Source organism: Electrophorus electricus, chromosome 13 (genome assembly GCF_041902795.1).
Source record: "Electrophorus electricus isolate QZ-2024a chromosome 13, ASM4190279v1, whole genome shotgun sequence".
In the NCBI taxonomy this organism is placed as follows: domain Eukaryota; kingdom Metazoa; phylum Chordata; class Actinopteri; order Gymnotiformes; family Gymnotidae; genus Electrophorus; species Electrophorus electricus.
Genome location: NC_137509.1, coordinates 1,550,001 through 1,575,081, shown reverse-complemented (window position 1 = coordinate 1,575,081; position 25,081 = coordinate 1,550,001). Strand labels below are relative to the sequence as shown.

The 25,081-nt window shown below is 40.3% G+C and overlaps 1 protein-coding gene and 1 long non-coding RNA gene across 3 annotated transcripts; both read right to left on the bottom strand.

Moving 5' to 3' along the window:
* Window positions 1–410: 410 nt before the first annotated feature.
* Window positions 411–7,501, bottom strand: LOC113568796 (Fc receptor-like protein 5). Its single transcript, XM_035519714.2, has 11 exons — window positions 7,478–7,501; window positions 6,896–6,911; window positions 6,447–6,770; window positions 4,921–5,190; window positions 4,374–4,646; window positions 3,470–3,739; window positions 3,052–3,342; window positions 2,400–2,678; window positions 1,928–2,176; window positions 1,639–1,740; window positions 411–1,340 (listed from the first exon to the last, which is right to left on the bottom strand). The coding sequence occupies exons 1-10, from the start codon at window positions 7,499–7,501 to the stop codon at window positions 1,640–1,642; spliced, it is 2,097 nt and encodes a 698-aa protein (XP_035375607.2). The 3' UTR covers window positions 411–1,340; window position 1,639.
* A 3,894-nt stretch (window positions 7,502–11,395) lies between these two features.
* LOC145643394 (uncharacterized) lies at window positions 11,396–17,747 on the bottom strand. 2 transcript variants are annotated; one of them, XR_014115764.1, is made up of 5 exons: window positions 17,651–17,747; window positions 17,403–17,507; window positions 15,312–15,423; window positions 15,122–15,213; window positions 11,396–11,542 (listed from the first exon to the last, which is right to left on the bottom strand). It is a non-coding gene; the product is annotated as an uncharacterized LOC145643394 (long non-coding RNA). The 2 variants fall into 2 exon arrangements; XR_014115763.1 differs by lacking the exon at window positions 17,651–17,747 and having other exon boundaries at window positions 17,403–17,573.
* Between the last annotated feature and the right edge of the window lie 7,334 nt (window positions 17,748–25,081).

The window sequence follows — 25,081 nt, the reverse complement described above, 5'->3', positions numbered from 1 at the left end:
CTACCTGCCCCTACCCGCCCCAGCGCTACCACTCACGGAGAAGATGACTTTGTTTTGTTGTGTGAGTGCTCCTATTGGTGATTCCATTATTGATAATAAAGAGCACTTCCTCACTACCCCACCTCTTGCTTCCTCTGTGCCACCTGCGTCACAGGGAGCAGGGTCACTGCTGTATTAATTAGCCTAAAAGGAGTTTTCTCATTGGCTGGGACCAGGGTCACTGCTGTATTAATTAGCCTAACGAGGCATTTTCTCATTGGCTTGAACCAGGGTCCTTGCTGTATTAATTACCATAACCAGGAGTTTTCTCTTTAACATCAACTGCTGGAGCTGATGCCTTCCTCTAACTTGAAAGAAATGCAAGGCACCATGCAACATTTTAATTTAATCTTTTTTTTATTGATGTGGGAAAAGATGAAAAACACAACCAGCTTGTTGGCCCAGTATGCCCAAACCTTTAAATACAACTGTAAGTATAAATTAAGCATAAAGGCCACTAATAAACTATGAATAAATGTAGGTATAAACTAAGCATATAAACTGTAGTGATGTATAAACAGTAGATATAAACTGTAGTGATTTATAAACAGTAGTGTGTGTGTGTGTGTGTGTGTGTGTGTGTGCGTGCAGAGTGCTTATGGTTCAGCTCCCCTTTCACAATCAAAGAATAGTTGAATAATAAGGAAATCTTCTCACTCACAGTGGTGGTGTTTGTGCTTCCTAAGTGGAGAATTTCCTCTATATAAGCAACTCGGCACAAATGAAGGATTTCAGAATGACATCTGAGTAATGATGTGGCAGATAATTTAGACAGAAATTTATATTATACTTTTTTTAATCTGTTTTTTTAAAGCAAAAAACATTAAAATGTCTTTTTAAAATAAATAATAACAAGAAAAAATATATACCTAATGTTAACAAAATAATAATACATTATAAAAATTAAACTTTCAAAGTTTAGAAAACTCAAGGTGAGTTTTCAAGGTGTGGAGATTTTTCACTTTTAAACATTCATAGTTCAAGGAACCCTAAAAGACTAGTTTGAGTGGCTTTTACAAATAATTGCAAACATAAAAGAAGTAATTTGAAATGATATACCAAAAAAAAGGGAGTTAAAATACACTTGACATGAGCTTTTGATATTATCGCTTGCCTACAATTTTCTTTACACATATTGTTCTTCTGCTAAGATCCAAACAGCTACTCACAATGAACTATTTCAGTCTCAATACTATTTGAAACAGATTATTACAAACAGAAACACATTGTTCCACTTTCAGTTTCTCTTTTGGGTTTTCACTCTATGAATGCACAGTGCCTTTGATTTTTACCAGTGTGACCTGTAAAGAAGGAAACAATAAAATAGAATAAAAGTCTTTATTGAATTCAAAGTTACTTGTTTTTCCTTCCATGTTATAAATGTAGTGAGAGATTTGTCAAGCACAGTTGTTCTGAGCCATCAGAAGCTCCAGGCCTTATCACATCTGGGTTTTGCTACTTTGCCCTTTAGAAACATCAGCTATAATGACAATTTATGGAAACTGACTGTAAATAACAGGCCTTACTGCTGTGCATTGTTATGTTAGACTTGGGGCTTTTATTATGAAAATGGTGCTGTAATAATGATGGAGCTCTTACCTCATACTCTGTAGCATTTGACCCCCAGCACAATGGACACTAGCAGATATGGAGAGGCTGCCATTAGACTACTGAGCAGTCTGAGGATGGAGAATGGGGTTCCTGAACACACACATACACACACACACACGACAGTAGACTACTCTGAGGTACTTTCACAACACATGGTCATATAAAATGCACATTTTTCACTCACCTCTCTAACACTACAGTGCCTCCTATAAAACCCACTTCTAAAATGTTTAATGTTGCAGTATGATTATTACAGAACTTCTACAGTACATCTTACCTCTGACTGAGACCCAGCTATGTGGTGACTCTCCTCTCTCTGGGTGTTTACAGGAGTAGAGACCCTCATCTGACTGTGAGACAGTATGAATGGTCATTTCTCCTGTAGTCTGGTTATAGAGATGTGATCCACCTTTATAGAAACTGGCTTGGAGGTATGAAGTGTTGGTGTTACGATCCAAACAACGAAGCGTGAGAGAATCTCCCTCAGTCAGATGATGGACTGCACTCTCCAGAATCACATTACCATCTAGAACAGAGAAGATATCACAGTAGTCATGTACAGTGAGAATCATTCCAACATAAACACACAGGACAGACCTGTTCAGGGTTTTACCTGCTCTAACAGAGCTGAATCAGCTCAGCAGAAAACAGACAACACTGCTGCAGTATGTTCAGATCATCCCAGAGTTAAAACTGTAACTACTGTGTGATGGATGTCCATAATGTGAGTGCACTACATGTAGACTCACTGTGCACTGTGATATTAACAGGATTGCTGTTCCCTCCAGATTCAGACTGACACCAGTACACTCCAGTGTGTGTTGTGTAGAGGTATCTGATGGTGCATGTTGATCCTGTATCTAATCCCCAGTCTGATGAACAATCTGACACATTCCCACTGTGTGTGTATCTTCTCACTCTCCATCCAGTAGAGTCACTCTGTCCCTCACAGCTCAGTGAGAGAGAGTCACCACTAAAGTGTTGAGTTCTGCTGGGACTGATGATCAGAGACACTGCAGGGGACAAACCTTAGACCCAGAAAGATGTTAGATGTGGTCATTTGATTGTCTTATCTTAGCTCAAGGTTAATTAACACATTTATCATTGAATGTTAACAAATCACTGGTTTTGCACCTTTATAATTCATAGAATGCTACTTCAATGAGAACTAGACAAATTTGTTTGCAAACTCAGCTGAATTAAACTGTATTAGAAATGCAAGTGTTTAACAGAAAAGTTTACACACCATATTAATGAATATATAAATAAATAACTGGTCTGGTCTGTCAGTCACAAACACGCATGCTCCAGGCCTACAGTGTGTGTGTGTGTGTGTGTGTGTGTGTGTGTGTGTGTGTGTGTGTGTGTGTGTGTGTGTGTGTGTGTGTGTGTGTTCCTCACCAGTGATCCATAGTGGCTGAGTGTTGCTGTACTGTGTCTGATAGGCTGGTTCTCCTCTCTCTGCTCTGCACACATAAACTCCTGTGTGATGTAGAGCAGCAGGACTGAGAGTGTAGGAGCCTCCAGTTCCACTGCTGCTGCCTGAGAGGAGCTCAACATGGGGAACAGCTCTGTACCAGCTGAATGTCCAGCCTGTAGAGGAGTTTCTGACCTCACAGCTTAGACTCACTGAGTCTCCTTCAGTCAGCCAGATCTGTGGAGACACACTCAGTACTGCCTGTGGTGAAATATCTGGGAGAGAGAATAAATCAATAGAATTACATGTACTGCATGTTCTAAACGTGGTCTTTTACTGTGTAGCTTCTGATTTACCAATCATAAAAATATATAAACAGAACTATTTAAATAATAAACTTACCTTTCACTGTTAGAGTAACAGAATTGCTGTCCTGTGATGATGTGGGTCTTTGATCTCTCTGTCCTCTACACCAGTACTGATCCTTCTCTGCTGGTGATCTGATGGTGAAGGTGTTTGTCTCATTCTGATGGACTGCAGTCTTACTGCGGCCTTTATACCACTGATACCTCCAGTTACTGTACGACTCTATTTCACACTTCAGAGTGACAGACTCTTCAGTGAACACAGGACTCCAGTTAGTCTCTAAAGTCAGTGTAGCTCTGGGTAGAGCTACAGGAAGAAGAGAACAGCAGTTCACTCTCAGGACATTTACAGTAAAGTGATCTTAATGAAAAACACACACTAAACATCTGCTTTCGTCTGTATTCATGTGATGTTGAGGTCTATGAATACTGAAGAGATGACCACACAATCCTGATACAGTTAGTGTAACAGCATCACTGGTCTGGGAATAGTGGGAGACTCCTGTCTCTCTTCCTCTACAGGTATATTTACCTGTGTGGGACTCTTCAACAGGACTGATACTGTAAACCTGTTCACTACTGACAGCACTAACTGAACCCTCTTTATACCAGCAGTACTGCCATACACAGACCTCTTCCCCTCATGTGTCACATCTTAGAGTGACGCTCTCTACTCTGAACACTTGTTCAGCTGTCTGCATGACCAACACACCTTTAGCTTGCTCTGTACAAACACAGCAGCACACACTCGACTCACCTGCACTCTCACTATACTACACATTTCTCTTCATTGTACAATTCCAGCTCAGTGCACATAATTTTGACTATATGAATTGCAAAGCATGAATGTGTTCAGTGACAACACCAACTTAAAAAAAACAGTCTGTAAATCTAATCATGTGATAACTTAACTGAAAAGTGTCTGTTACTCCATGACTTACCACTGGCTGTCACCGTGACAGGGTTACTGTAGCCTGTGTAGTAGGGGGGGTTCCCTCTCTGTGCCCTACACCTGTACTGTCCTCCATCAGAGAGCTGAACAGGGTGGATGGTTTTAATACCTTCTACACTGCTGTTGTCAGACTTGAACTCCTCTGAGTCTTTGGACCAGAGAAACTGCCATCCAGTAGACTGTAGCTCACAGCTCAGAGTAACTGTGTCTCCAGAGAACACAATGTAATGCGCACTTACACGCACAACTGGTGTGGGTTTGGCTATCATGACATAAATAGACATGATACGGTGAATGAGACAACATTTAACTTTAGAATATTAAACTCTGCAAATTCTAATGTTTTAGTTGTTAAACTATATGTTAAAAATTTAGAAAATGTTTATGGGGATTTTGATCAGATTTTCTCACCATCTGTTTTTTTTTTTAAATATTTAATCATTAAATATGGCAGTGACACTATGGTTTTATAGTCTAAGCATATAAAATACTATTAAAATGGTATTTTCAGAGTTTTTACCATAGTAATTATTTACCTTCAAAAGAGAGACTCATTTTGGTACTGTTCTGTGATGATGTGGGTCTTTGATCTCTCTGTCCTCTACACCAGTACTGATCCTTGTCTGCTGGTGATCTGATGGTGAAGGTGTTTGTCTCATTCTGATGGACTGCAGTCTTACTGCGGCCTTTATACCACTGATACCTCCAGTTACTGTAAGACTCTATTTCACACTTCAGAGTGACAGACTCTCCAGTGAACACAGGACTCCACTTAGTCTGCAGAGTCAGTGTAGCTCTGGGTAGAGCTACAGGAAGAAGAGAACAGCAGTTCACTCTGCACAGCACATGTGGCTAGAGCACACCAGAGCTGTATTGTTGTGCACATTGCCCTCCCTCACTCAGTGGGTGACCATACAAGGCAAGTGAGCCATCTACATTTTCAGCTAAGGGAGCACCATTTGTTGAAACTGCTGCTACGCACCCGGGTTTGTCTGCAAAACACTTGTGAAGTAATCTGACCCCCCAACACCTTGGTACTCATAGGTGTGAACGAGGGTCACTAAAAAAATAGCTCTTTATGGCCCAACAGCAACCACGGAATTCAAGATAGGGTTTTAGCTTTCTGTTCAGGACACTGTTACATGACTATCGTGCATTTTATGGTAACTAAAGGCTTGCGTATTTTGTGTGAGGTTACGAGGGAAATGAACGCGATGTTTTTGTACAAAGACTTGAGCAAGCAAACAAAGAGCTTTAATATTCTATATACTATTTAAACATGTCACGCAGTTTCTTTGATGGTAATTTAATTTTCTATGACAAAATCTAAAGTTATACCAGAAGTATATTTTCAAAGGCCATTTAAAAGTACAGACATGAATGTTGTGGAAATTAACAAAAAAAAAAAAAAACGTATTCATTGTGGGATTTCTGGTGAACGGTTGCTTGTAGACGGCTGAAACCCGTTAAGCAGGTACTTATATTAGCTCTAAGAAATGTTATGTTGATAGATGTACTGTATTTTAAGAATATTCAATGCTATCGAGTGATTTATTTGAGTATGTCAGATTGGGCCTGCTCTCGAGGGTGCAGGTGCTGAAGTAGAAGCTTAGAGAGAAGTCAAACAGTTAATCATTAGTGATGTACTAACTATGCAGTTTATACTCCAAACATGAGGAATACACTACCCTACTGTACTCGTTTAACAGTTAATCATTAGTGGTGTAGGGGCACTGTGGTTCATACTGCAAACACGAAGTATTCAGTACTCCTCATTATGTCCAACAGTATACATGATTTAAAAAAAACAAACATCTTTTTGTTCAAGCATTAATTATACTTACTATCTTTTAATCAAATAGTTTTCCAGTGATAAATGATCATTTGCAGTATCCACTTGATTCCAGTTATTTAAAATGACACCACAGTCATCAATCATTAGTCATTAATATATATTAATTGTTACATGTACTACAAAATGTTAACTCTTTTACTATGTAGCTTCTGATTTACCAATCATATAAGAACACATTTCACAGAACTATATAAAAAATAAACTTACCTTTCACCGTTAGAGTCACAGAATTGCTATCCTGTGATGATGTGGGTCTTTGATCTCTCTGTCCTCTACACCAGTACTGATCCTTGTCTGCTGGTGATCTGATGGTGAAGGTGTTTGTCTCATTCTGATGGACTGCAGTCTTACTGCGGCCATTATACCACTGATACCTCCAGTTACTGTAAGACTCTATTTCACACTTCAGAGTGACAGACTCTCCAGTGAACACAGGACTCCACTTAGTCTGCAGAGTCAGTGTAGCTCCGGGTAGAGCTACAGGAAGAAGAGAACAGCAGTTCACTCTCAGGACATTTAGGGTTAATGTACCTTAATGGAAAACACACTAAACAACTTCTCTTGTAGTCATGTGATGAGGTCTATTGTTAGGTCTGTGTGTGTCTGTGTTCCAGGTTTTGCCTTTGACTCTTCAGTGTCCCTGTTATCATCCATACCAGGTTTTACAGCAAGCTGGAGGACCACATGAAAGGAAGAGGAAGGGCAATAGAGCTTAGCTGAGGGCTGATTGGAGCAGAGAGTGTTGTTGATGGTACTTGTTTGCTTTTTTGATACTCCATCGCTTGGATTTGTGTGTATGACTTTGATGTCTCCCCTTGACTTATGGTTTGCTTTGTCCCTTGTTGGTTTGGTTGCTAGTTGATCTATGTCTCTCGTATATATTGTCCTGTATTTACACACTGGTAGTAGGGGGTGGCTGCCATTTTGTTTGGGTGAGATTTTGTCTGTTTATTCCAGTATAGTCAGTGTAGTAACCAAAAACCGTAGTGAGCTTAGTCAGTTGTCTTATTTACCTGTGTGGGACTTCAACAGGACTGATACTGTAAACCTGTTCACTACTGACAGCACTAACTGAACCCTCTTTATACCAGCAGTACTGCCATACACAGACCTCTTCCCCTCATGTGTCACATCTTAGAGTGACGCTCTCTACTCTGAACACTTGTTCAGCTGTCTGCATGACCAACACACCTTTAGCTTGCTCTGTACAAACACAGCAGCACACACTCCTGACTCACCTGCACTCTCACTATACTACACATTTCTCTTCATTGTACAATTCCAGCTCAGTGCAGATAGTCTGCAGTAAATAAGAATAACGGAGCAGGAATGTGATTTCTTTGTATTTTGACATTATAACATTATGTTGAGTGCTAACTATCTTATAGTCTGACTAGTCTGGCTAATAGCTAACATTACTAATAATGCTAACTAGGTATGACAGCTGAGACTTAAGACATTATATAAACTAAATGTCCCGCTATCTAGACATTCATCGATATTACCATTTTTCTCCAAACCGATTTTTATTACAAGCTATCTACTCATGTCAGATGACTAACATTAATCTGACTCTATACTAGTTAGCAGCTAGCTAACATTTTCAAACTAGGTGAGGCAAAGAGAGTTGAGGAAGCAGCTGTGGGAAGTTGCTAGTTAATTTTAAGATGTGAAGGTTTTTCCATCAGCGAGTCCAACGTGTTGTGCAATGAACACTCTTAAGACGGAGGACATTGACTGGACAGGTGAGACTCAGGATTAAGATGGCGCACAGCGCCTTTTGTGTGTTTATAGGCGCAACGTCACGTTACGAAGAGCGTACCGGACTGCCCTGAGGGAGGCAGAGATCCCGGAGTTTAACGACGAGTGTTTGTATTTAAACCTCCGCCAGTGCGTGGTCATTGTTCATGTAATGTTAATGTTCAGAGTCTCCGTTGTTAGTTTTTAACTGTGTGTTCAAGTTCAGTGTCGTCACTACGTGCGAGTGCCACCGTTGTCGTTCGTGTTTAATGTCAATAAATGTTTCACCACGTCGACGGAGTCTGTGCGTCCTGTGTCTACAGTTTTCCTAATCATCCATAAAGAGTAGGTGTGTCATAGACTATAAGGATTTGATAGTCAATGGCACATTTTGATGAATTATTATTTATTTATGTTGTTGGTGTTCTTATTGTTTAGGAATCAGTTATGCATTGTGTGGTACCCTGTGAAATACTTAAAATTAGTTTAAAAACTTGTTTTTTCTTCCACTTATGTGCTATATTGCTGTGATATACTGTATTTTACTGCTACATCTCACTTTATTACACAGAATCCATACTATTTATACTACCTTTTTTGAACTATGTTTTATTTTGTTTTTTTACTTTTTTGTCATATGATGTAAATGTTGTACTGCTGTAACTGACCGTATCGGTCCAACGCACTAGCTTTTCCCGCCCAGATCAGCGCCTGAGTACTGACGGGCTACACCTGGCCCTCGTTGCACTTCCCTTCCACACGTCCCAGTCCCCTCAGACTTGTGAAGTATCGTATTCATCTACGCATGCCGATCGTATTTATTCTTATTGGTTCTCCTGGCCTGACCTCTGCTTCCTTCCCGGACTACGCCTCGTTCCCAGCCCCTTTGGATTACCTTGGTTTCTGCCTGCTGATTTATACCGTGGACAGTATCTGTATACTTTCACTACTATAGGATATAAGATATAGAAAGCAGATTGACTGTCAGAATCTTACTATCTTAATATTTTACTGTGCCCAATTTTGTTCCATTTGTCAATAATGGTCAATTATTAGTACTTAAAGATGCACTATAGCGATAGCTGTGCTTTGACCTGGAGTACAAGGAAAGTTAAAATGAGAGGAAGGTAGAAAAAGACATTTCCACAATGTAAAAACATTCTACACATTTAATGTACATTAAGCGATATAACAATATCTCCAAATATTAACCACGGAAAATAAGCCAAATAGCTGTGACAAATCAGCACTTTAAATTAAAATACGCATATATGTCTGTTTTTACGGTATTTCGCTGCTCACCGCTCCCTATGCGAAGAGTACTGTGGAGTTTTTTAATCAAAAAATTAAATCAAACAAAAAGGACAACTATAAGATGAATGTGGAGTCTGGACTTAAGCATACAACAGCAGAACTGACGAACAAGGAAAAAGTTAATTTACAAACCAAAGACCAAAATATTTTGTCTCAACTAGCCTGTAGCTAACAGTTTAAGATACCCGAAGCTCCCCTCTTTAAACCTGCAGCAGCTGCACTACACAAAACTGTCAGTCACCATGGAAACCAAACATGCTCAGAGCAGAGAGGTGGAGTGCAATACTGCCCAGGCAAAGAGGAATCAGAGAATCCAGACATCCTGTATGCAGACTACATCCACCTGACGAGGAGGACCAAAAACAACCTGCCCTATCCGTATAGAAATCGCCAATCTTTAAACACTTCCCATTTACCGTTAAGGAAGAATCACTGTGTGAGAGGTTGGAAATTTGGATGCTGACAATCCTATACTCGCAATAACCTACTAGACCAAAGTCACGGTGTTGATCCAGGGCAATGAACCCAGACTGGGTTCCTTTGAGGAAACCTTCCCCGTGCAATATTATTGATTAATGAATAAACAAATTATTGATGTAGTGAGACAGGTGTGTTAGGCGACTATGGCAGATGTGGCTCAGGTGTACAGAATACCTAACGAATAACAACTGAGGGAGAAAAGAAAGGAGATGAAGGAAATTAATCAAGTAATAAAAACAACAAAGGAAAGAACTGAGATCAGAGGGGGGCACTTTTGCACAAGCCAGAGAACTCTTTATCTTTGGTGCGACCTCACAAACTAGTCTATCCCATCCCAAATAGCTAAAGCAGCTAGCAGTTAGTGTCACTACTTGTCTAAAAGGGAGGAGGGTCCTGTTCCTATTATTATATAGACTAATGAGCAGAGAAAATACCAACTGGACAGAATTATCTCTAGGAAATGTAACTCACTATAGACACCCTGAGATAGCATATGAATGGAAAAATAGCTCTTACATCAACATCCAGGGACAATTGTCAATTTGGCCGATCTATCCGCTCAAGGGGGTCAGCGAAGTTTAGGTGTGTGTGGTCAGCTGAAAATACCTGGTCCCGAAATTTCTCTGCACTGCCGACGACCCCGGCACCAAAGGTTGTACCGAATCAGGGAGCCTGAGCTTCACCAAGAATGCAGAGCTGAGATAGATGGTTCCTTGACTTTGCAGGTGTCAATGTGAATCCTAGTGTGTCCTAGACATAGTTTTGTTGAAACCTAAGGTTGGCTAATTAGTACTGTTGGCCAAACAGATTTAATTCTAATTTTACCAATGATGCAAAAATAAATGTATGACTTTTACAGCGAACTGGAAAGCAAATTAAATGGTCTATGACAGACTAGATATAAGACAGACATAAAATAAGCCACTATTCTAAGTATTTAATTCTTCTCATGAGCAGTTCCATCTTCTTTTCTGGATCAAACTCTTCCTCAAGTTTTCATTTTTAAGTTTTACCTTTTAACTTTTAACAGACTTTTAGCAACTTTTAATTCCAATATTTACCACCTTAACCTAACCTTTGTACCAGAGCGTAGATATTTATAACCCTGACTCGTGGGAGGGGTCATGAGGGACATCATTCTAGATAGAATGTAGATGTTCTTTTAAGAAACATAAAGCACACAATTATCAATAAGAAAGCAGTCACATTTTCATCAAAAACACTATTTAGAGACAGAGAGAGAGGAGCATAGAGGAGATGGGGAAAGACAGAGAGCATATTATGATTATCATCCAAATAATCTTCCTCTGTTATACTAGAGACGAGGAGGTAGTCACTAAGTATTAATATGCAAACACTAGAATAGTGGGCTTAAGGCATTGGATATAATCATTTCATGAATGGCAAAAATAACAAGAAAAGAAAAGTTGACAAATTGAGAGAGAGCAGGTTTCATAACAGTTCAGTGATGATAACTAGTTTGCTTTCACTCATATGTGAGCTTGCTGAGACTCTGATGTACATACCAAAGCATTGTTAGCCATACAGGATTAATAAATCCAGATGGGGGAGTCTGATATGGTCATGTGACGATTGGGGCACGGAAGAAGCGAGAGGTAGGGTTGCAGCAAGTGCTGTTTATTATCCATCGGTGTGCACCAATGCAAACAACTAACCAATACTCAGACAGTAAGTCTCTCTGAGGGGCGCAGTGATTAGACGAGATTGGCATCGTGGATCCTGTAATGTGCAGCCCCGTCTCTTGTGATCTGTGGATTTAAATAAGCAGACAATGATTACGAACAGGTGATTTCCTTCAATACTCCGGTGATTGTGAACGGGGCAGATAAGGGGTGTGATCGATAGCAGGAGTAGGCGTCTCCCTCCTGCTATCCGGCCGACTAACCGTGACAGGTCACTGAGAGGAGCTATGGATCCATCGTCTGTGTAATCAGTATGGACTATAAAATCTTGTTATATGCATTGAAATTCAATGGTTATATTCTATATATGAATCAGGTCTCATCGCAATGCTCATGAGAAGGCCTTTTTTAAGAAAAAATTCAAATTCCTGTAGTCCTTCAAGAATATGGCCTTTATTAAGCTTTTTCTTGATTGTATTCAAGATTGTGAAGTTATCTCTAAATTCCAAGCAGGGTACTTTATGGCCTTTTATTTCCTCAGCCCAGATCTGGGGTTGTAACGTTTTGGGCCATGTGTCTTGGCAGAGTAATAAACCTTCCTTACAGAGTGGTTTGGAGACCCGATAAGGGAAGGGAGTGGCCTTTTTAGCCAAGCCAAAAGAGTTCTGGTATTTGTAAAATGAGACCTCTCAGAGTTGGACACAAATGGCAAAGCTTAAAGAAGATGGGGAAACAAAAGAAATGACCTTAACAAAGCAGATACAAGACATAAAAGAACAGCTGCTGATTTTCAGAGACTATCCCTTAGCCTCCTCAAACACACACACTACCACCTCTCCCATCAACAGTGTAATTATAGAACTACCGCTCTCTTCTCACCCCACACACATGCACAATACAACACAAGCAAATCTCTCCTCAACTGACCCTCAGACACCTCAGGCAGCAGAGTCCTCACCTCACCTGCCCCTGAGCCCACCACAGCCAAACCAACAGAGGCCTCATGTGGTGCTGCTAATGGACTCCAACAGGAAGTTCCTGGACCCCTAGAAGCTGTTCCCTGAACACCAGGTGACATCAAAGCACTGTAGAACTACTGACCAGGCCCACCAGCTCCTGAACAAGGAGACTCTTAGAAACCCTCAGCACATCATCAGCCACACAGGCACAATCGACCTTCACACCCGGCGCAGCAACACCTTGAAGGCAGTGCAGAGAGTGCCAGGGAGAGGCAGCAAGGAGTTACCAGAGAGCCACATACTCATCTCCACCCTGCTACCGCGGTCTGACACAACCCCACACATCATCAACACCATCGACACCGAGATCAGCAGAAGATGTTTTTCTCTTCCAAATGTACATCTGGCACTTCACCTCACACAACATGTATGATGGGATCCATCTCCACAAGGCCATGGTCTGATCTCTGCAAAGACCCTTAAAGATGATGCACTAGCCCGCAACACTGCACCAGCCTGCCTTACCCCACCTCCAGGAATCGCCAGACCACTGCCCCTGTACATGCCATTATACAACCCCCTGTCACCTAGAAGCGACAGTAGGCCCTGGTTTCCACCAGCCCCACAAGCCCTCACATAATCCTTCACATTTGTGAAGTCTCCAAAGCCACTCACTTATCTTCTGCAACACACCACAAAGAATGAAATGTAAATGTAAATGTAAAATGAAAAGGAGACAGTAGTGTCTGTGAAGAAGACCCCTGCACAGAAAAGACCACAGACCTACACAGCAGCAGCAGACCAGCCTTCTCCTCCCCAGCTAGAATCCCTGACTACAGCAGAGATGGGGGAAATAAAGGACCTGCTCTACAACCTGTGCAATAGACCACTTGCAAAGTAAGACCAGATATACCACAGGATTACATTGTAAAATAGTGAACAATAATAATAGTACTACAATAATAATTATAATAATAAGTAGAGTACTGCATATCTGCACTATAATCATTTAAATAGTCCTTCTGTTCTGTCTCACTAGACAAGTCAATCTAGATTTATTTTGAGCATTCATATTCTAAATGTGCTCATTCCACATCAGTTGTGGAACGTTCATGGTCTTTACTCCTCGATCTTTGAAGCAAATAGTAGAGATCCTGAATTCCTGAGGAACACTTCGGATGTAGACATCCTAATTTTAACAGAAATATGGTGCTGTCATGACACCCCCACCCACTGTGCCTCCGGCTACTGTGAGATTATTATACCCTCACTCAAATTAAGCACAGTCCACTGTGGACAAGATTATGGAGAGATTCTGGTGTGGTACAGAATAGGACTAGCCAACCACATTTCAGTTGTAAAATCACACTCCTGGCTAAATCCTCATTCAAAAAAGGCCTATCAGAAACAGACTCACTCCTCAGACATGCTCCTCTGTGCTGTCTACACTACTCTGATAGAATCCCCTTATTATGATGAGGAGTACCCAAACAACCTCTACACAGAGATCAGTCACTTCCAGGCCCAGGCTAATGTGCTGCTGTGTTGAGATTTTAATGCAACAGGAACCAAACTTGGCAACAAGGGCAACAAACATGTGTTTGTCCAAAGCCCCCTGCACCTCACACCAATCCTCAAAAACAGAAACAACCTCAACAGCACTGTCAACACAACTGGGAATGAGTTAGTACACCTCTGCCGAGCACTAAGTCTGTACATGCTTCATGGTGGGACGAGGGGACTCTCTGGGGACATCCACATACTGCTCAGCTCCTGGTGCTTGTGTGGTTGATTGTGCCATCACCAACATGGACCCCAGCACCAGTAATACATTCACTGTCAGGCAACAATCTCCGCTATCAGGCCACAGCCAAATGAAAGTATATCTCAAATGATCAAACCACCCCAAACAATCATCCGCATTGTTGTTGATGTTTGAAGGATGGGAAAGTAAAGTTCCTGCTCTACACAGACAACATGGTGTTGCTGTCCCCAAGTACACAGGGGCTACAGCAGCCCCTGGACCTACTGGAGCAGTATTGCCAGAACTGGGCCCTGGCAGGCAACTTAAAGAAGACAAAAATTATGGTCTTCTAGAAACAGCCCAGATGTCAGCTTCCAGTTCACTGTGGGCAGCACACTTACCTCACCATTATTGCACACACTGCAGTACACTTACCTCGACCTCACCATTATTGCACACGCTGCAGTACACTTACCTCGACCTCACCATTACTGTACACGCTGAAGTACACATACCTCACCATTACTGCACACGCTGCGGTACACTTACCTCACCATTACTGCACACGCTGCAGTACACTTATCTCACCATTACTGCACACGCTGCAGTACACTTACCTCGACCTCACCATTACTGCACACGCTGCAGTACACTTACCTCGACCTCACCATTACTGCACACGCTGCAGTACACTTACCTCGACCTCACCATTACTGCACACACTGCAGTACACTTACTTCATCATTACTACACATGCAGTAATATATGAATATATTAATTTGCCTAATTTGTCCAGGTAGTATGACTAATATGCTACAGCAGGTATAGTAGAACCGCTACAGTACGAATAACATTACCACGGTTTAAAGGATCTGCACAGATACGAGCTCCATTCTGTGTTGTAAAGCTGAAGGCAAGATGATGTGTTAAAACATTTTCGTTCATCCGAATGGTTAAACTGCAGCAAACGTGAAAATAAATGTCATCTTAGGTGAAACTTACAGATATCAGGATCATTAATTATTTTCATGGCCTCTTTCACCCAGTTAAGATGAGGGTTGGCGCAGATACGAGCCGGCTTCTTGGTTGTAAAACTGCAGACAAGAAAAAAAGTGTGTCTGTTTACCTACAATTTAACAGTTAGATAGTTTAATTAAGAGTTACATATATAAAGAGTGTGAGAGGGACTTACACAACTCCGGCTTTTGGACACTCGGAGCTCGTTGGCTCGTATTTGGTAATAAAGTTTACGGGGATTTTACTATCATGAAAATCGAAACAGCACATAACATGTCCATTTGCACCTGTAAAAAAAATTAAAAAATAATAATTAATATATATATATATATATATATATATATATATATATATATATATATATATATATATATATATATATATATAATTCTAAGCATTATATATATATATATATATATATATATATATATATATATATATATATATATATATATATATATATATAATTCTAAGCATTATATATATATATATATATATATAGTCATATTACTTATACACAAAAAAGGTCACCTCCGGATTTAACTATTCAAATAGGTAAGAGCCTCCCATTGGATAATTACTGCATGGGTGATTGTTTCAGCTGGCAACAAGTTATTTAACCTTAAATGAGCAGCTTCTCATTTGTTAAACAACCATGTCAAAAGACACATCCTGTAGTCGTGGAAAAGATGTTAATCTGTTTCAGAAGGGTCAAATTATTGGCATGCATCAAGCAGAGAAAACATCTAAGGAGATGCTGAAACTACTAAAATCGGGTTAAGAACTGTCCAACACATTATTAAAAAGTGGAAGGACAGTGGGGAAACATCATCTTTGAGAAAGGAATGTAGTCGGGAAAAAATCATGATTGGAACGTGATCAGTGATCACTTAAACATGTGGTGTAATCAAATTGTAGAAAAACAACAGTAGAACTCAATGATATGTTTAATAGTGAAAGTAAGAGCATTTCCACTTGGCAGTAAGGCTAACCGGCAAAAACAGCTTCAATTTGCTTTCAATTTGGGAGCATAAAGATTGGATTCTGGAGCAATGCCAAGAAGGTCATGTGGTCTGAGGAGTCCAGATGTGCCCATCACTCTGGAACAGGGTAAATCTGGGTAAGAAGAGAGGTGGCTGAAGTGATGCACCCATCATTCCTAGTGTCTACCGTACAAGCCTGTGGGGGCAGTGCTATGATCTGGGGTTGCTGCAGTTGGTCAGGTCTAGGTTCAGCAACATTATGTGCCCAAAGAATGAGGTCAGCTGACTACATGATGGCATGGGCATATTCCAAAATGACAATGCCAGGATTCATTGGGCTAAAATTGTGAAAGAGTGGTTCAGGGAGCATGAGACATCATTCTCACATATGAATTGACCACCACATAGTCCAGACCTGAGACCCCATTGAGAATCTTTGGGATGTGCTGGAGAAGACTTTGCACAGTGGTCCAAATCTTCCATCATGAATACAAGATCTTGGGGAAAAATTAATGCAACTCTGGGCAAAAATAAATGTTTTGACATTGCAGAAGCTTGTGGAAAAGATGCCACAGTGAATACATGCTGTAATCAAAGCTAAAGGCCATCCAATGAAATATTAGAGGGTGTGATCTTTTTTTTTGGCCAGGCAGTGTATAATAAGTAATAATCACAAGAGAAAGAAAAAGAACAAATATCTAATGTAACTATAGATATTCATGTAGCCTGAATCAGTCTTTTTAAAAAGGAAGCAAATGTTGAACATGTATGCTATTAAACATGTATGCTCTTAAACATGTAAGATATTAAACATGCATGATATTAAACATGTATCCTGCTGAACATGTATGCTATTAAACATGTATGCTGTAGAACATGTATGCTGATAAACATGCATTCTATTAAACATGTATGCTATTAAACATGCATAATATTAAACATGTATTCTATTAAACATGTATGTCGTTAAACATACATGATATTAAACATGTATGCTATTAAGCATGTATGCTATTAAACATGAATGATATTAAACATGTAACCTGTTAAACATGTATGCTGTTAAACATGTATTCTAATAAACTTGTATGCTGTTAAACATGTATACTGTTGAACATGTATGCTGTTGTATGAAATTGGTCACCAGTGGCACGTTTCAACAGGTCTGTTTATACAGTAGGTTTATCTGAACATCTTATTTATGCAGCTGGTGTACAATGGACACACAAGCACAAGTAATTGTGCACGCTATCACAAGAGCTCGAGGACGACCTTTTACTTACTTCTACTCATTGCACCGGTGCGACGGCACATGATCACCAGCAAACCGGTGAGGAGAGCTCGCACCTTCATGACTGTAGCTTCGGTTGCACAGGAGGTGATGATCACTTATGAAGAGAAAATATTACAAGTGAGCAAATTGTATCTTTTGCTGGGTTATATGAGCGCATAGGGGAAGTTGCACTGTTTGATTAAATGGGCAGGTCGAGAGTGATGAATGTGCTTCAGGAAACGCGTCTGTGGTTCTCACCTTAAGAGAGGCACGCAGAGCCTCCCGGCACGCGGCAGTCTTTATAGGAGAGAATCAGAACAATTCTACATCTGATTAAAGACATACACCTCATATACCTTCAGTGATGTGATTACATCAGTTTATACAAAATATCCTACAGATCTCCAGTATCTGATCAGTCCAGTATATGCAGTAACCAGTAGTGTCCAGTTTACAGTAAACAGAATATTTAAACATTTTTAATGTAATTATCTGAAATTGACTTACAAGTCAATTACATGTAGGTTAGTCTATCTTAATTAAATTAAGTACTTATTTAAATTTTAACATCAGTATTTTGAAATTTATTTGGATAACCTAATATTTATAGTGTGGAACGTGTTGTATGAAACTGTTCGCCAGTGGACCAGGTGTTCTACTCTGCTCTAGTGTGAGGTAACCACGTTCAAGCCTACTGAAACCTTTTGTGCCGTGGATGGCACAGAAGGAGCGACAGGCGAGGTTCTGGGAGGTAGCCTTTATTGTCCATGACAACAGGAAGAGCACAAAAAGGAAAAATAAACACAAGGAGAGTGAAAGTATAAGTGAAAGTGTAATTTGTAAGGAAAACAAAATGGAGAGAAGATACAAGACACAATCATCCAGTTGGGTTTAGGTTGAAGACTCCACCATGCACTGATCAATTCTGTCTATGGCGTTCCACACCCACTTAAAGCTGGGGTGTGTGCAGATGTAAACTCCCTTCTGGGTTGTAAAACTGAAGATAAGAGATGATGTGTTCATATATTTACATGCTGACATTTTCGTTCATCTGAATTAATGATTCAGGATTCCAAATTAATGGTTTATACGTGACCTAAACACCATAATCAAAAAGGTTTTCCTCATTGTGAAATAAATCTCTGAATAAATTTATGAAAACAAATAAGTTTCTAAAAACTTACATGACTCCGGCTTTTCTCGTCACGTCATATGATTTAATGGGTCTTACAGGGATTGCTTTCTCAAAAAAGCATTCGTGCAGTGTGTATGCATCTATATGAAAATATTCATTCGTTTAGATAATTTATTTTGAATGATATCCTAGTGGCGTATAAAAGTGTGGGTCAACGCTGTATTGATGACTGATTATGGAACTGTAGGCCACAAAAACTTGGGCTCCGACTGTCTAATTTATGGGGTATTTCAAACAAACCCAAACCTGTGTGAGAAAATGCTAGACGATTAAAACATTTCAATAAATGAAACAAACCGCTATTGTAATTACCAGGTATTAGTACAGATATTATTAGGTTTATAGACTAATGCAGAAACAGATTCATTAGGACAGTCTCCCAGCGAGGAAAAGGTACTATGCCTCATGCCGTTAATTATCATATCACATGATAGTTGGCTACTAAGTCAGTGTTTTAATAAACATGTCAGTCACTTACCACAGACTTAACTGCTTCATAGACACATGTGACCCTTAATTTGACCCAATGCACTCAACTGAAGGTGTGCAACCAGAACAAGATCTCGAGCAAGAGCACTCATGACTTCAGCTTCGTGTGAAATGACGGGAGATGTGAAAAGATGTCAAGTGGTGAACTTCTACCTTGTCCTCAGTCTTATGTTTAATGAGAGGATGTGGTGAGTGGGGGTGGTGTGGGTAAGGGGCAGCTCGTGGGCGACGATATGTTCCACTTCAACTGAAAGAGAGAGAGAAAAGGTGCTTCTTTCACAGGAAACTGTGGTTTTAACCTAAAGGCTGGCGAGAAAAAACTCTGCAGAATATTTCTCATTACATGAGCTCATATCACCAAGCAAATGTTAAAACAGTTTAAATCAAACACACAAAAATGAATCATCACAGCTTTACTTGAGTAAAAAAAGTTTCTTACACTACAAACTGTGCAGTGTGTTCCCTGCGTGAAGGTAACTATGCCCCGTACAAACACCAGTTTACAACATTGGAAAATAATTAAAAACAAATACAAAACAGAAGCAATAAATAATGTGGTTGGGCTGACTAGTATAGCACACTTCATTATTACTGTACCAGTGTTTGTACTGAGATGATGTCGTGGTGAACAGCAGCGTTAGGTCAGTTACTGCTGTCTGCAGGGCTGACACATGAAGGCTTTTATTCTTTCTCTCGCACACGCACATACACAGTCAGACACACTCTGCATCCTAATTGTGTACTACACACTAATACTATAAGGTATATACACTATATATTCATCTTAATAGTATGGGTTTGATGAGATAGTACACAAAATATTAACGTAGTACTTCGTTTCGTACTAACAGGAAGTGATGAAGTTGCTATGCCAACATACGTAATTGTAAGAGACAACTTGTTAAGAGATTTTCTTTGATAAAAAATGGAAATTATCGATACGTTTCACTGTACGATGACACAGTCCCTTGGAAGTGTGCTGCTTTATTTACTAACCTGTAGGTTCCATTTTTTTAGTCAGTTGTTTTTCTGTGAATTAAACCGCAGCCTTAACAAATTTAGCAACAGTAAACAGTGATATTTCACATGGTATACACTGACGTTAATATCGTTACGGAATACACCCCCTCTGTGGGACTGAGTCGCAAAACATTTACAACACAGCTGCGTTTAAGGAAAACAGCAAGACCAGAATGAAAGGCTGTTGGGCTCGACAGAGATCCGGTCAGATTACTAATCGGGATAAATGACATTTAGCTGCGTCAGATGGCTAACTGGATACCTATCTTACCTACGAAGGCCAAACACTACTAAGTAACATGCATTTCAAACAGATTGCTTACTAAAATAGTCCCCATTTGTTATGTTTATTAATTATTTTACTGTTTTAAATAAAGAAATCCAGGCTGTACTGACATTTCTAGACCATTCGCCTGCAACTGTCGTCATTGATCTTTTTTCAAGTTTCTTTTTCAAAATTTTCGAGACGCGAGTAGCTTCTCCTTTAACGTTTTGCATTGCATTATGGGACACCAGTGCAAACGTAATTACTTTAATTACACTACGTACTACACACTCAAACTAGTTAGTAATGGTAATTTGGGCGCACCTACAGTAACCTGTAACATGACAAACAGCTAAAACAATTACACTTGAAAAAAACCTAAAACAAATCACCACACATTTGAACTGGGGAAGGTAGTAACAGACATGCATGGATTAACTTCACGAGGTTTGACACGTTAGTGTGATCCTCAACAGTTTATGCAGATGGACAGGCATGCGTGAACGGGCAACATTTCATGACTCTTAAAAGTACATTTTCTTGTCTTTGAATAAAGTGAAAAAATTAATTATAATAAACAAACATTTTTACACAAAAAATGTCTTTAATGTACTTTGAGGCTATTAAATAAATGCCAGTAAAAGATCTGTTATTGAGAGAGAGAGAGAGAGAGAGAGAGAGAGAGAGAGAGAACAAGGTGACAAAAGACTAACCACAGTGCAGAGGTGGAGAAACAGATGAGTAACCTGTAAGAGCTGAAGAACAGGGAGAGTAGTAGTGAAACAATCTAACAACCAGCTGGTCAAGATCAGGTCAACCCCAAACAAGTACAAACATATAGAAATGCCATGAATGCCAATTAGTCTGGTTGTGTGTGGGCAGAGTTTGACCCGAGTGGTTTAGATTAGACAGACTGGTATCTCTGTGGTGAAGAGATGTTTTAATCAGACAATTATAGTGAACACCATTTCTCTACACTGGTCTGACTACTGGTCCAGTCACCCTCAGATCTACAAGTGCCGTCGACACATCCTGTGTGTGTGGCTTGTTTCAGAAGAGTCTGTTATGGTTGAAGCTAACAGTAACGGCTGTGCAAAACTCTCTCCAAACACAGTCAATTCGGATAAGCCATGCAACTCAGCCCTGCAACCAAACGGGAGGAACTCTCAGAACAAGTATTGCTTTCAGTGTGTGGACCACAAAACTGGCCCAACACAAGGCCACCAGCATATCAGCAGGACACCAACCCAGGCAATTACACTGAGTGTGTGTGGACCAGGTTCATAACAACACTCACACTGAGTGTGTGTGGACCAGGTTCATAACAACACTCACACTGAGTGTGTGTGGACCAGGTTTATAACAGCACTCACACTGAGTGTGTGGACCAGATTTATAACAGCACTCATGCTAAATGTGTGTGTACCTGGTTTATAACAGCACATACACTGAGTGTGTGTGGACCAGGTTCATAACAGCACTCACACTGAGTGTGTGTGAACCAGATTCATAACAACACTGCTAAAGAGGGACATTCTGATTTAGAACATGAAAGGACTACTGGTAAATTCAGGAACAATTCAGATGCCACTGAGATGAACACAAAATGTTTTTAGCTCCTGCTGTCAGACTGCAGTCATTGAGGGCATTCTCAAGTTGTTTCTGTCCAGTTCAGTTCCCAGTACAGTACTGGAGGCCTCCAGGACCTGAGAGAAACATGGCTGATGGTTGTCCTTTCAGGGCTATGCCGGGGCCATCTTCAGAATCAGTCGGTTCAACACTTTAAGCTGTGTTAAAAAGGACATTGTTCTGATTGGTCGTGGTAGTCACATGACAAATATACAGGATGTAGGAATTAGTCCTTTACGTTTCAACTTGATTTAGTTCCTGGTAGAACAGTGGACTCGACTGTGTTCAAATTAGATAATGTTTGTCTGTGTCCATTGAACAAGTGAGTAGATGTACAATTTATGTAATTACAAGTTTACTGTAATTCTGGGCATTGTTAATTCCAGGTTTGTGAAGGGTTATGGGTTTATGTCTTTGTTCTAGTTCCTCTGCCGATGCAACTCTACACATAGAAAACAAAGTGGATATTCCAGCTCACTCAACCTCTGTACCACCAAATAAACAGGAAATAATTCAGTCTGGAAGATAATCTGGTATTCTGGAATTTTATGCATTCTGATGGGATGTCCCATAGTTTTCACAACTATACTCCGTAACCTCCCCAATACTGTGGAACAAGGCAGCAGATGCAGCTCCTGCTAACCTCACTCTCACTCTCTCCCTCCAACACGTCTCACATCCTGCTCCCCTCCATCTGTGGCTCAGCAGAACACAGTCACACTCTGGGAGACACTCACAGCCTACTCACTCACAAGAGTGCATGCTTGTGGATAGAGAACAGCAGCAGTAAGACTGAGAGATAGGGAGAGAAAGGGATGAATGGAGAGGAAGAGAGAGATTCTGACAAAAACAGAGAGAGAGAGAGACAGAGAGAGAGAGAGAGAGAGAGAGAGAGAGAGAGAGAGAGAGAGAGGTGAACGGAGTGAATGCTGCGTGATGTTAGATGTTAGAAGTGCTACATGGCTGGTGGTGATCAGCTCCATACAGAACACAGAGACTCCAGCAATACAGTGATGACAGAGGAGTAAATAACTGTGGACAAGAAAATATGCGTTTGTTTACCTACAATTTAATATACAATTTGTTACCACCCCATCTAGGCTGTGAGGCCATAACAAAGAAAAAGAAATGTAAACGGCTAATGGAATGTAAGTTGTGAAAAATAAATAACAATAAAAAACTGAAGCACAAATGGAAGTCTCCTTTTGGTGTATTTTATAGAGGTTATTACCCACACTAAGCAAAGAAAAGTACACACTAGATAAACCTAACAAACAAAGGCAACATACAATATACTATCCTAACTACCTGAAACATAAACAGAGGCAAAGCCCACACCCAACAAAAATAGTAGTCACTCCCTACCACCAGTATCCAGCACCAAAGTACCAAACAAACCAATGTTTACACACTCTATACAATATCTATATGTATATATACAACAGCTACTGAAATAGCAGGGACGAGGTCCAAAAATGGGGAAAACGAGGTCATACACAAAAGTCATACAAAATTGCCACCACAAACCTGCCAAACCAACAAATGCCAAACCAACAAATCTGTCTTCTCTTCCTCTTTTCTCTGGTGGGAGGGGCCATTAAATAGGAGGCGTCTCAAACAAGGAACTCCTGGCAGTGATCCTGGAACACACACACACACACACACACACACACATCTGTCTTTCCGTAACAATGTACATGTGCATATGTAAGTATGCGTGTATATGTATGTGTGTGTGGGGGGGGGTGTGAGATATATATATATATATATATATATATATATATATATATATATATATATATATATAATGTACATGTATGTATATATGTATGAATGCACCAAGCAGGACAGACAAGCACTCCAAAGGGTGGTGCATTCAGCAGAGCGCATCACTCATACGGAACTTCCTGACCTGCAGAGCATCTACTACAAGTGGTGCCAGACCAAGGCCAGAAGGATTGTGAAGGACCCCACCCATCCCAACAATAGACTCTTCTCTCTGTTGAGGTCAGGGAAGCGCTTTCGCTCCCTGATGACCAACACAGAGAGACTGAAGAGGAGCTTCTTCCCACAGGCCATTCGGGCCCTGAATCAGGGAAACTGATAAACTGTGGGGACCACCACCACCATGTAACTGTAAATATTCAATTGTAAGCTGGAACTGTACATTGTGTACATACACTTATACATATCCATATATACATTGTACATTGTGTATATAAACATGCTACACATATATTGTACATACATTGTTAATATATTTTGTATATATATATATAGATAGATAGATAGATAGATAGATAGATAGATAGATAGATAGATAGATAGATAGATAGATAGATAGATAGATAGATAGATAGATAGATAGATAGATCCTTCACTATACACCCCTGTTTTTTCTCCTCAGTTTGGACAGAGCACTCTCAAACCATTTCACTGCGAGTTACACTGTGTATGACTATATATGTGACAAATAAACCAAACTTGAAACTTGAAACTTGACAGTATAAAGGAATACACCTACTGTATATGTATATATAAATCTACCTGTGTTAGACCAATGCTAAAACTATACTAACAATAATTTATCAGTATTTTTTAACAGTAATTCTATTTCTTAACAGCAAGATTCACTTGCAAATTAATTTCTCTGGTGAAGCTCTGAGGTGGAAGTTCATTTCCTTCCTGAACAGTGAGTCTGCACATGTGACAGGCAGCAGAAGACCTCAGCGCCCAGGAGAGAGCAGCACCTGAAACTCAAAACCCCACACACCCGAGGGGGAGAACATGAGACATTCCACAGCAGAGGACAAAGTAGATGTTACCGTGGAGACTCCAGTAGAGACCACGGACCGACGGGCTGGTGGGGAGGGGCTGGTGGTTGCTACGGGCGACGATGGAATGGCTAGAACAGAAATGCCCACCTCCACCATCACCACCACCCTGCTAGAGGACGAAGGAAAGGGTGGTGTCAATGTTGAGGAAGAGGAGGTAGAGGAAGGGCCTCTGCAAACCACGGCAGGACAGCTGGAGGTGGAGCAAACCACAGCAGACCAGCCAGAGGTGGAGCAAACCACGGCAGACCAGCTGG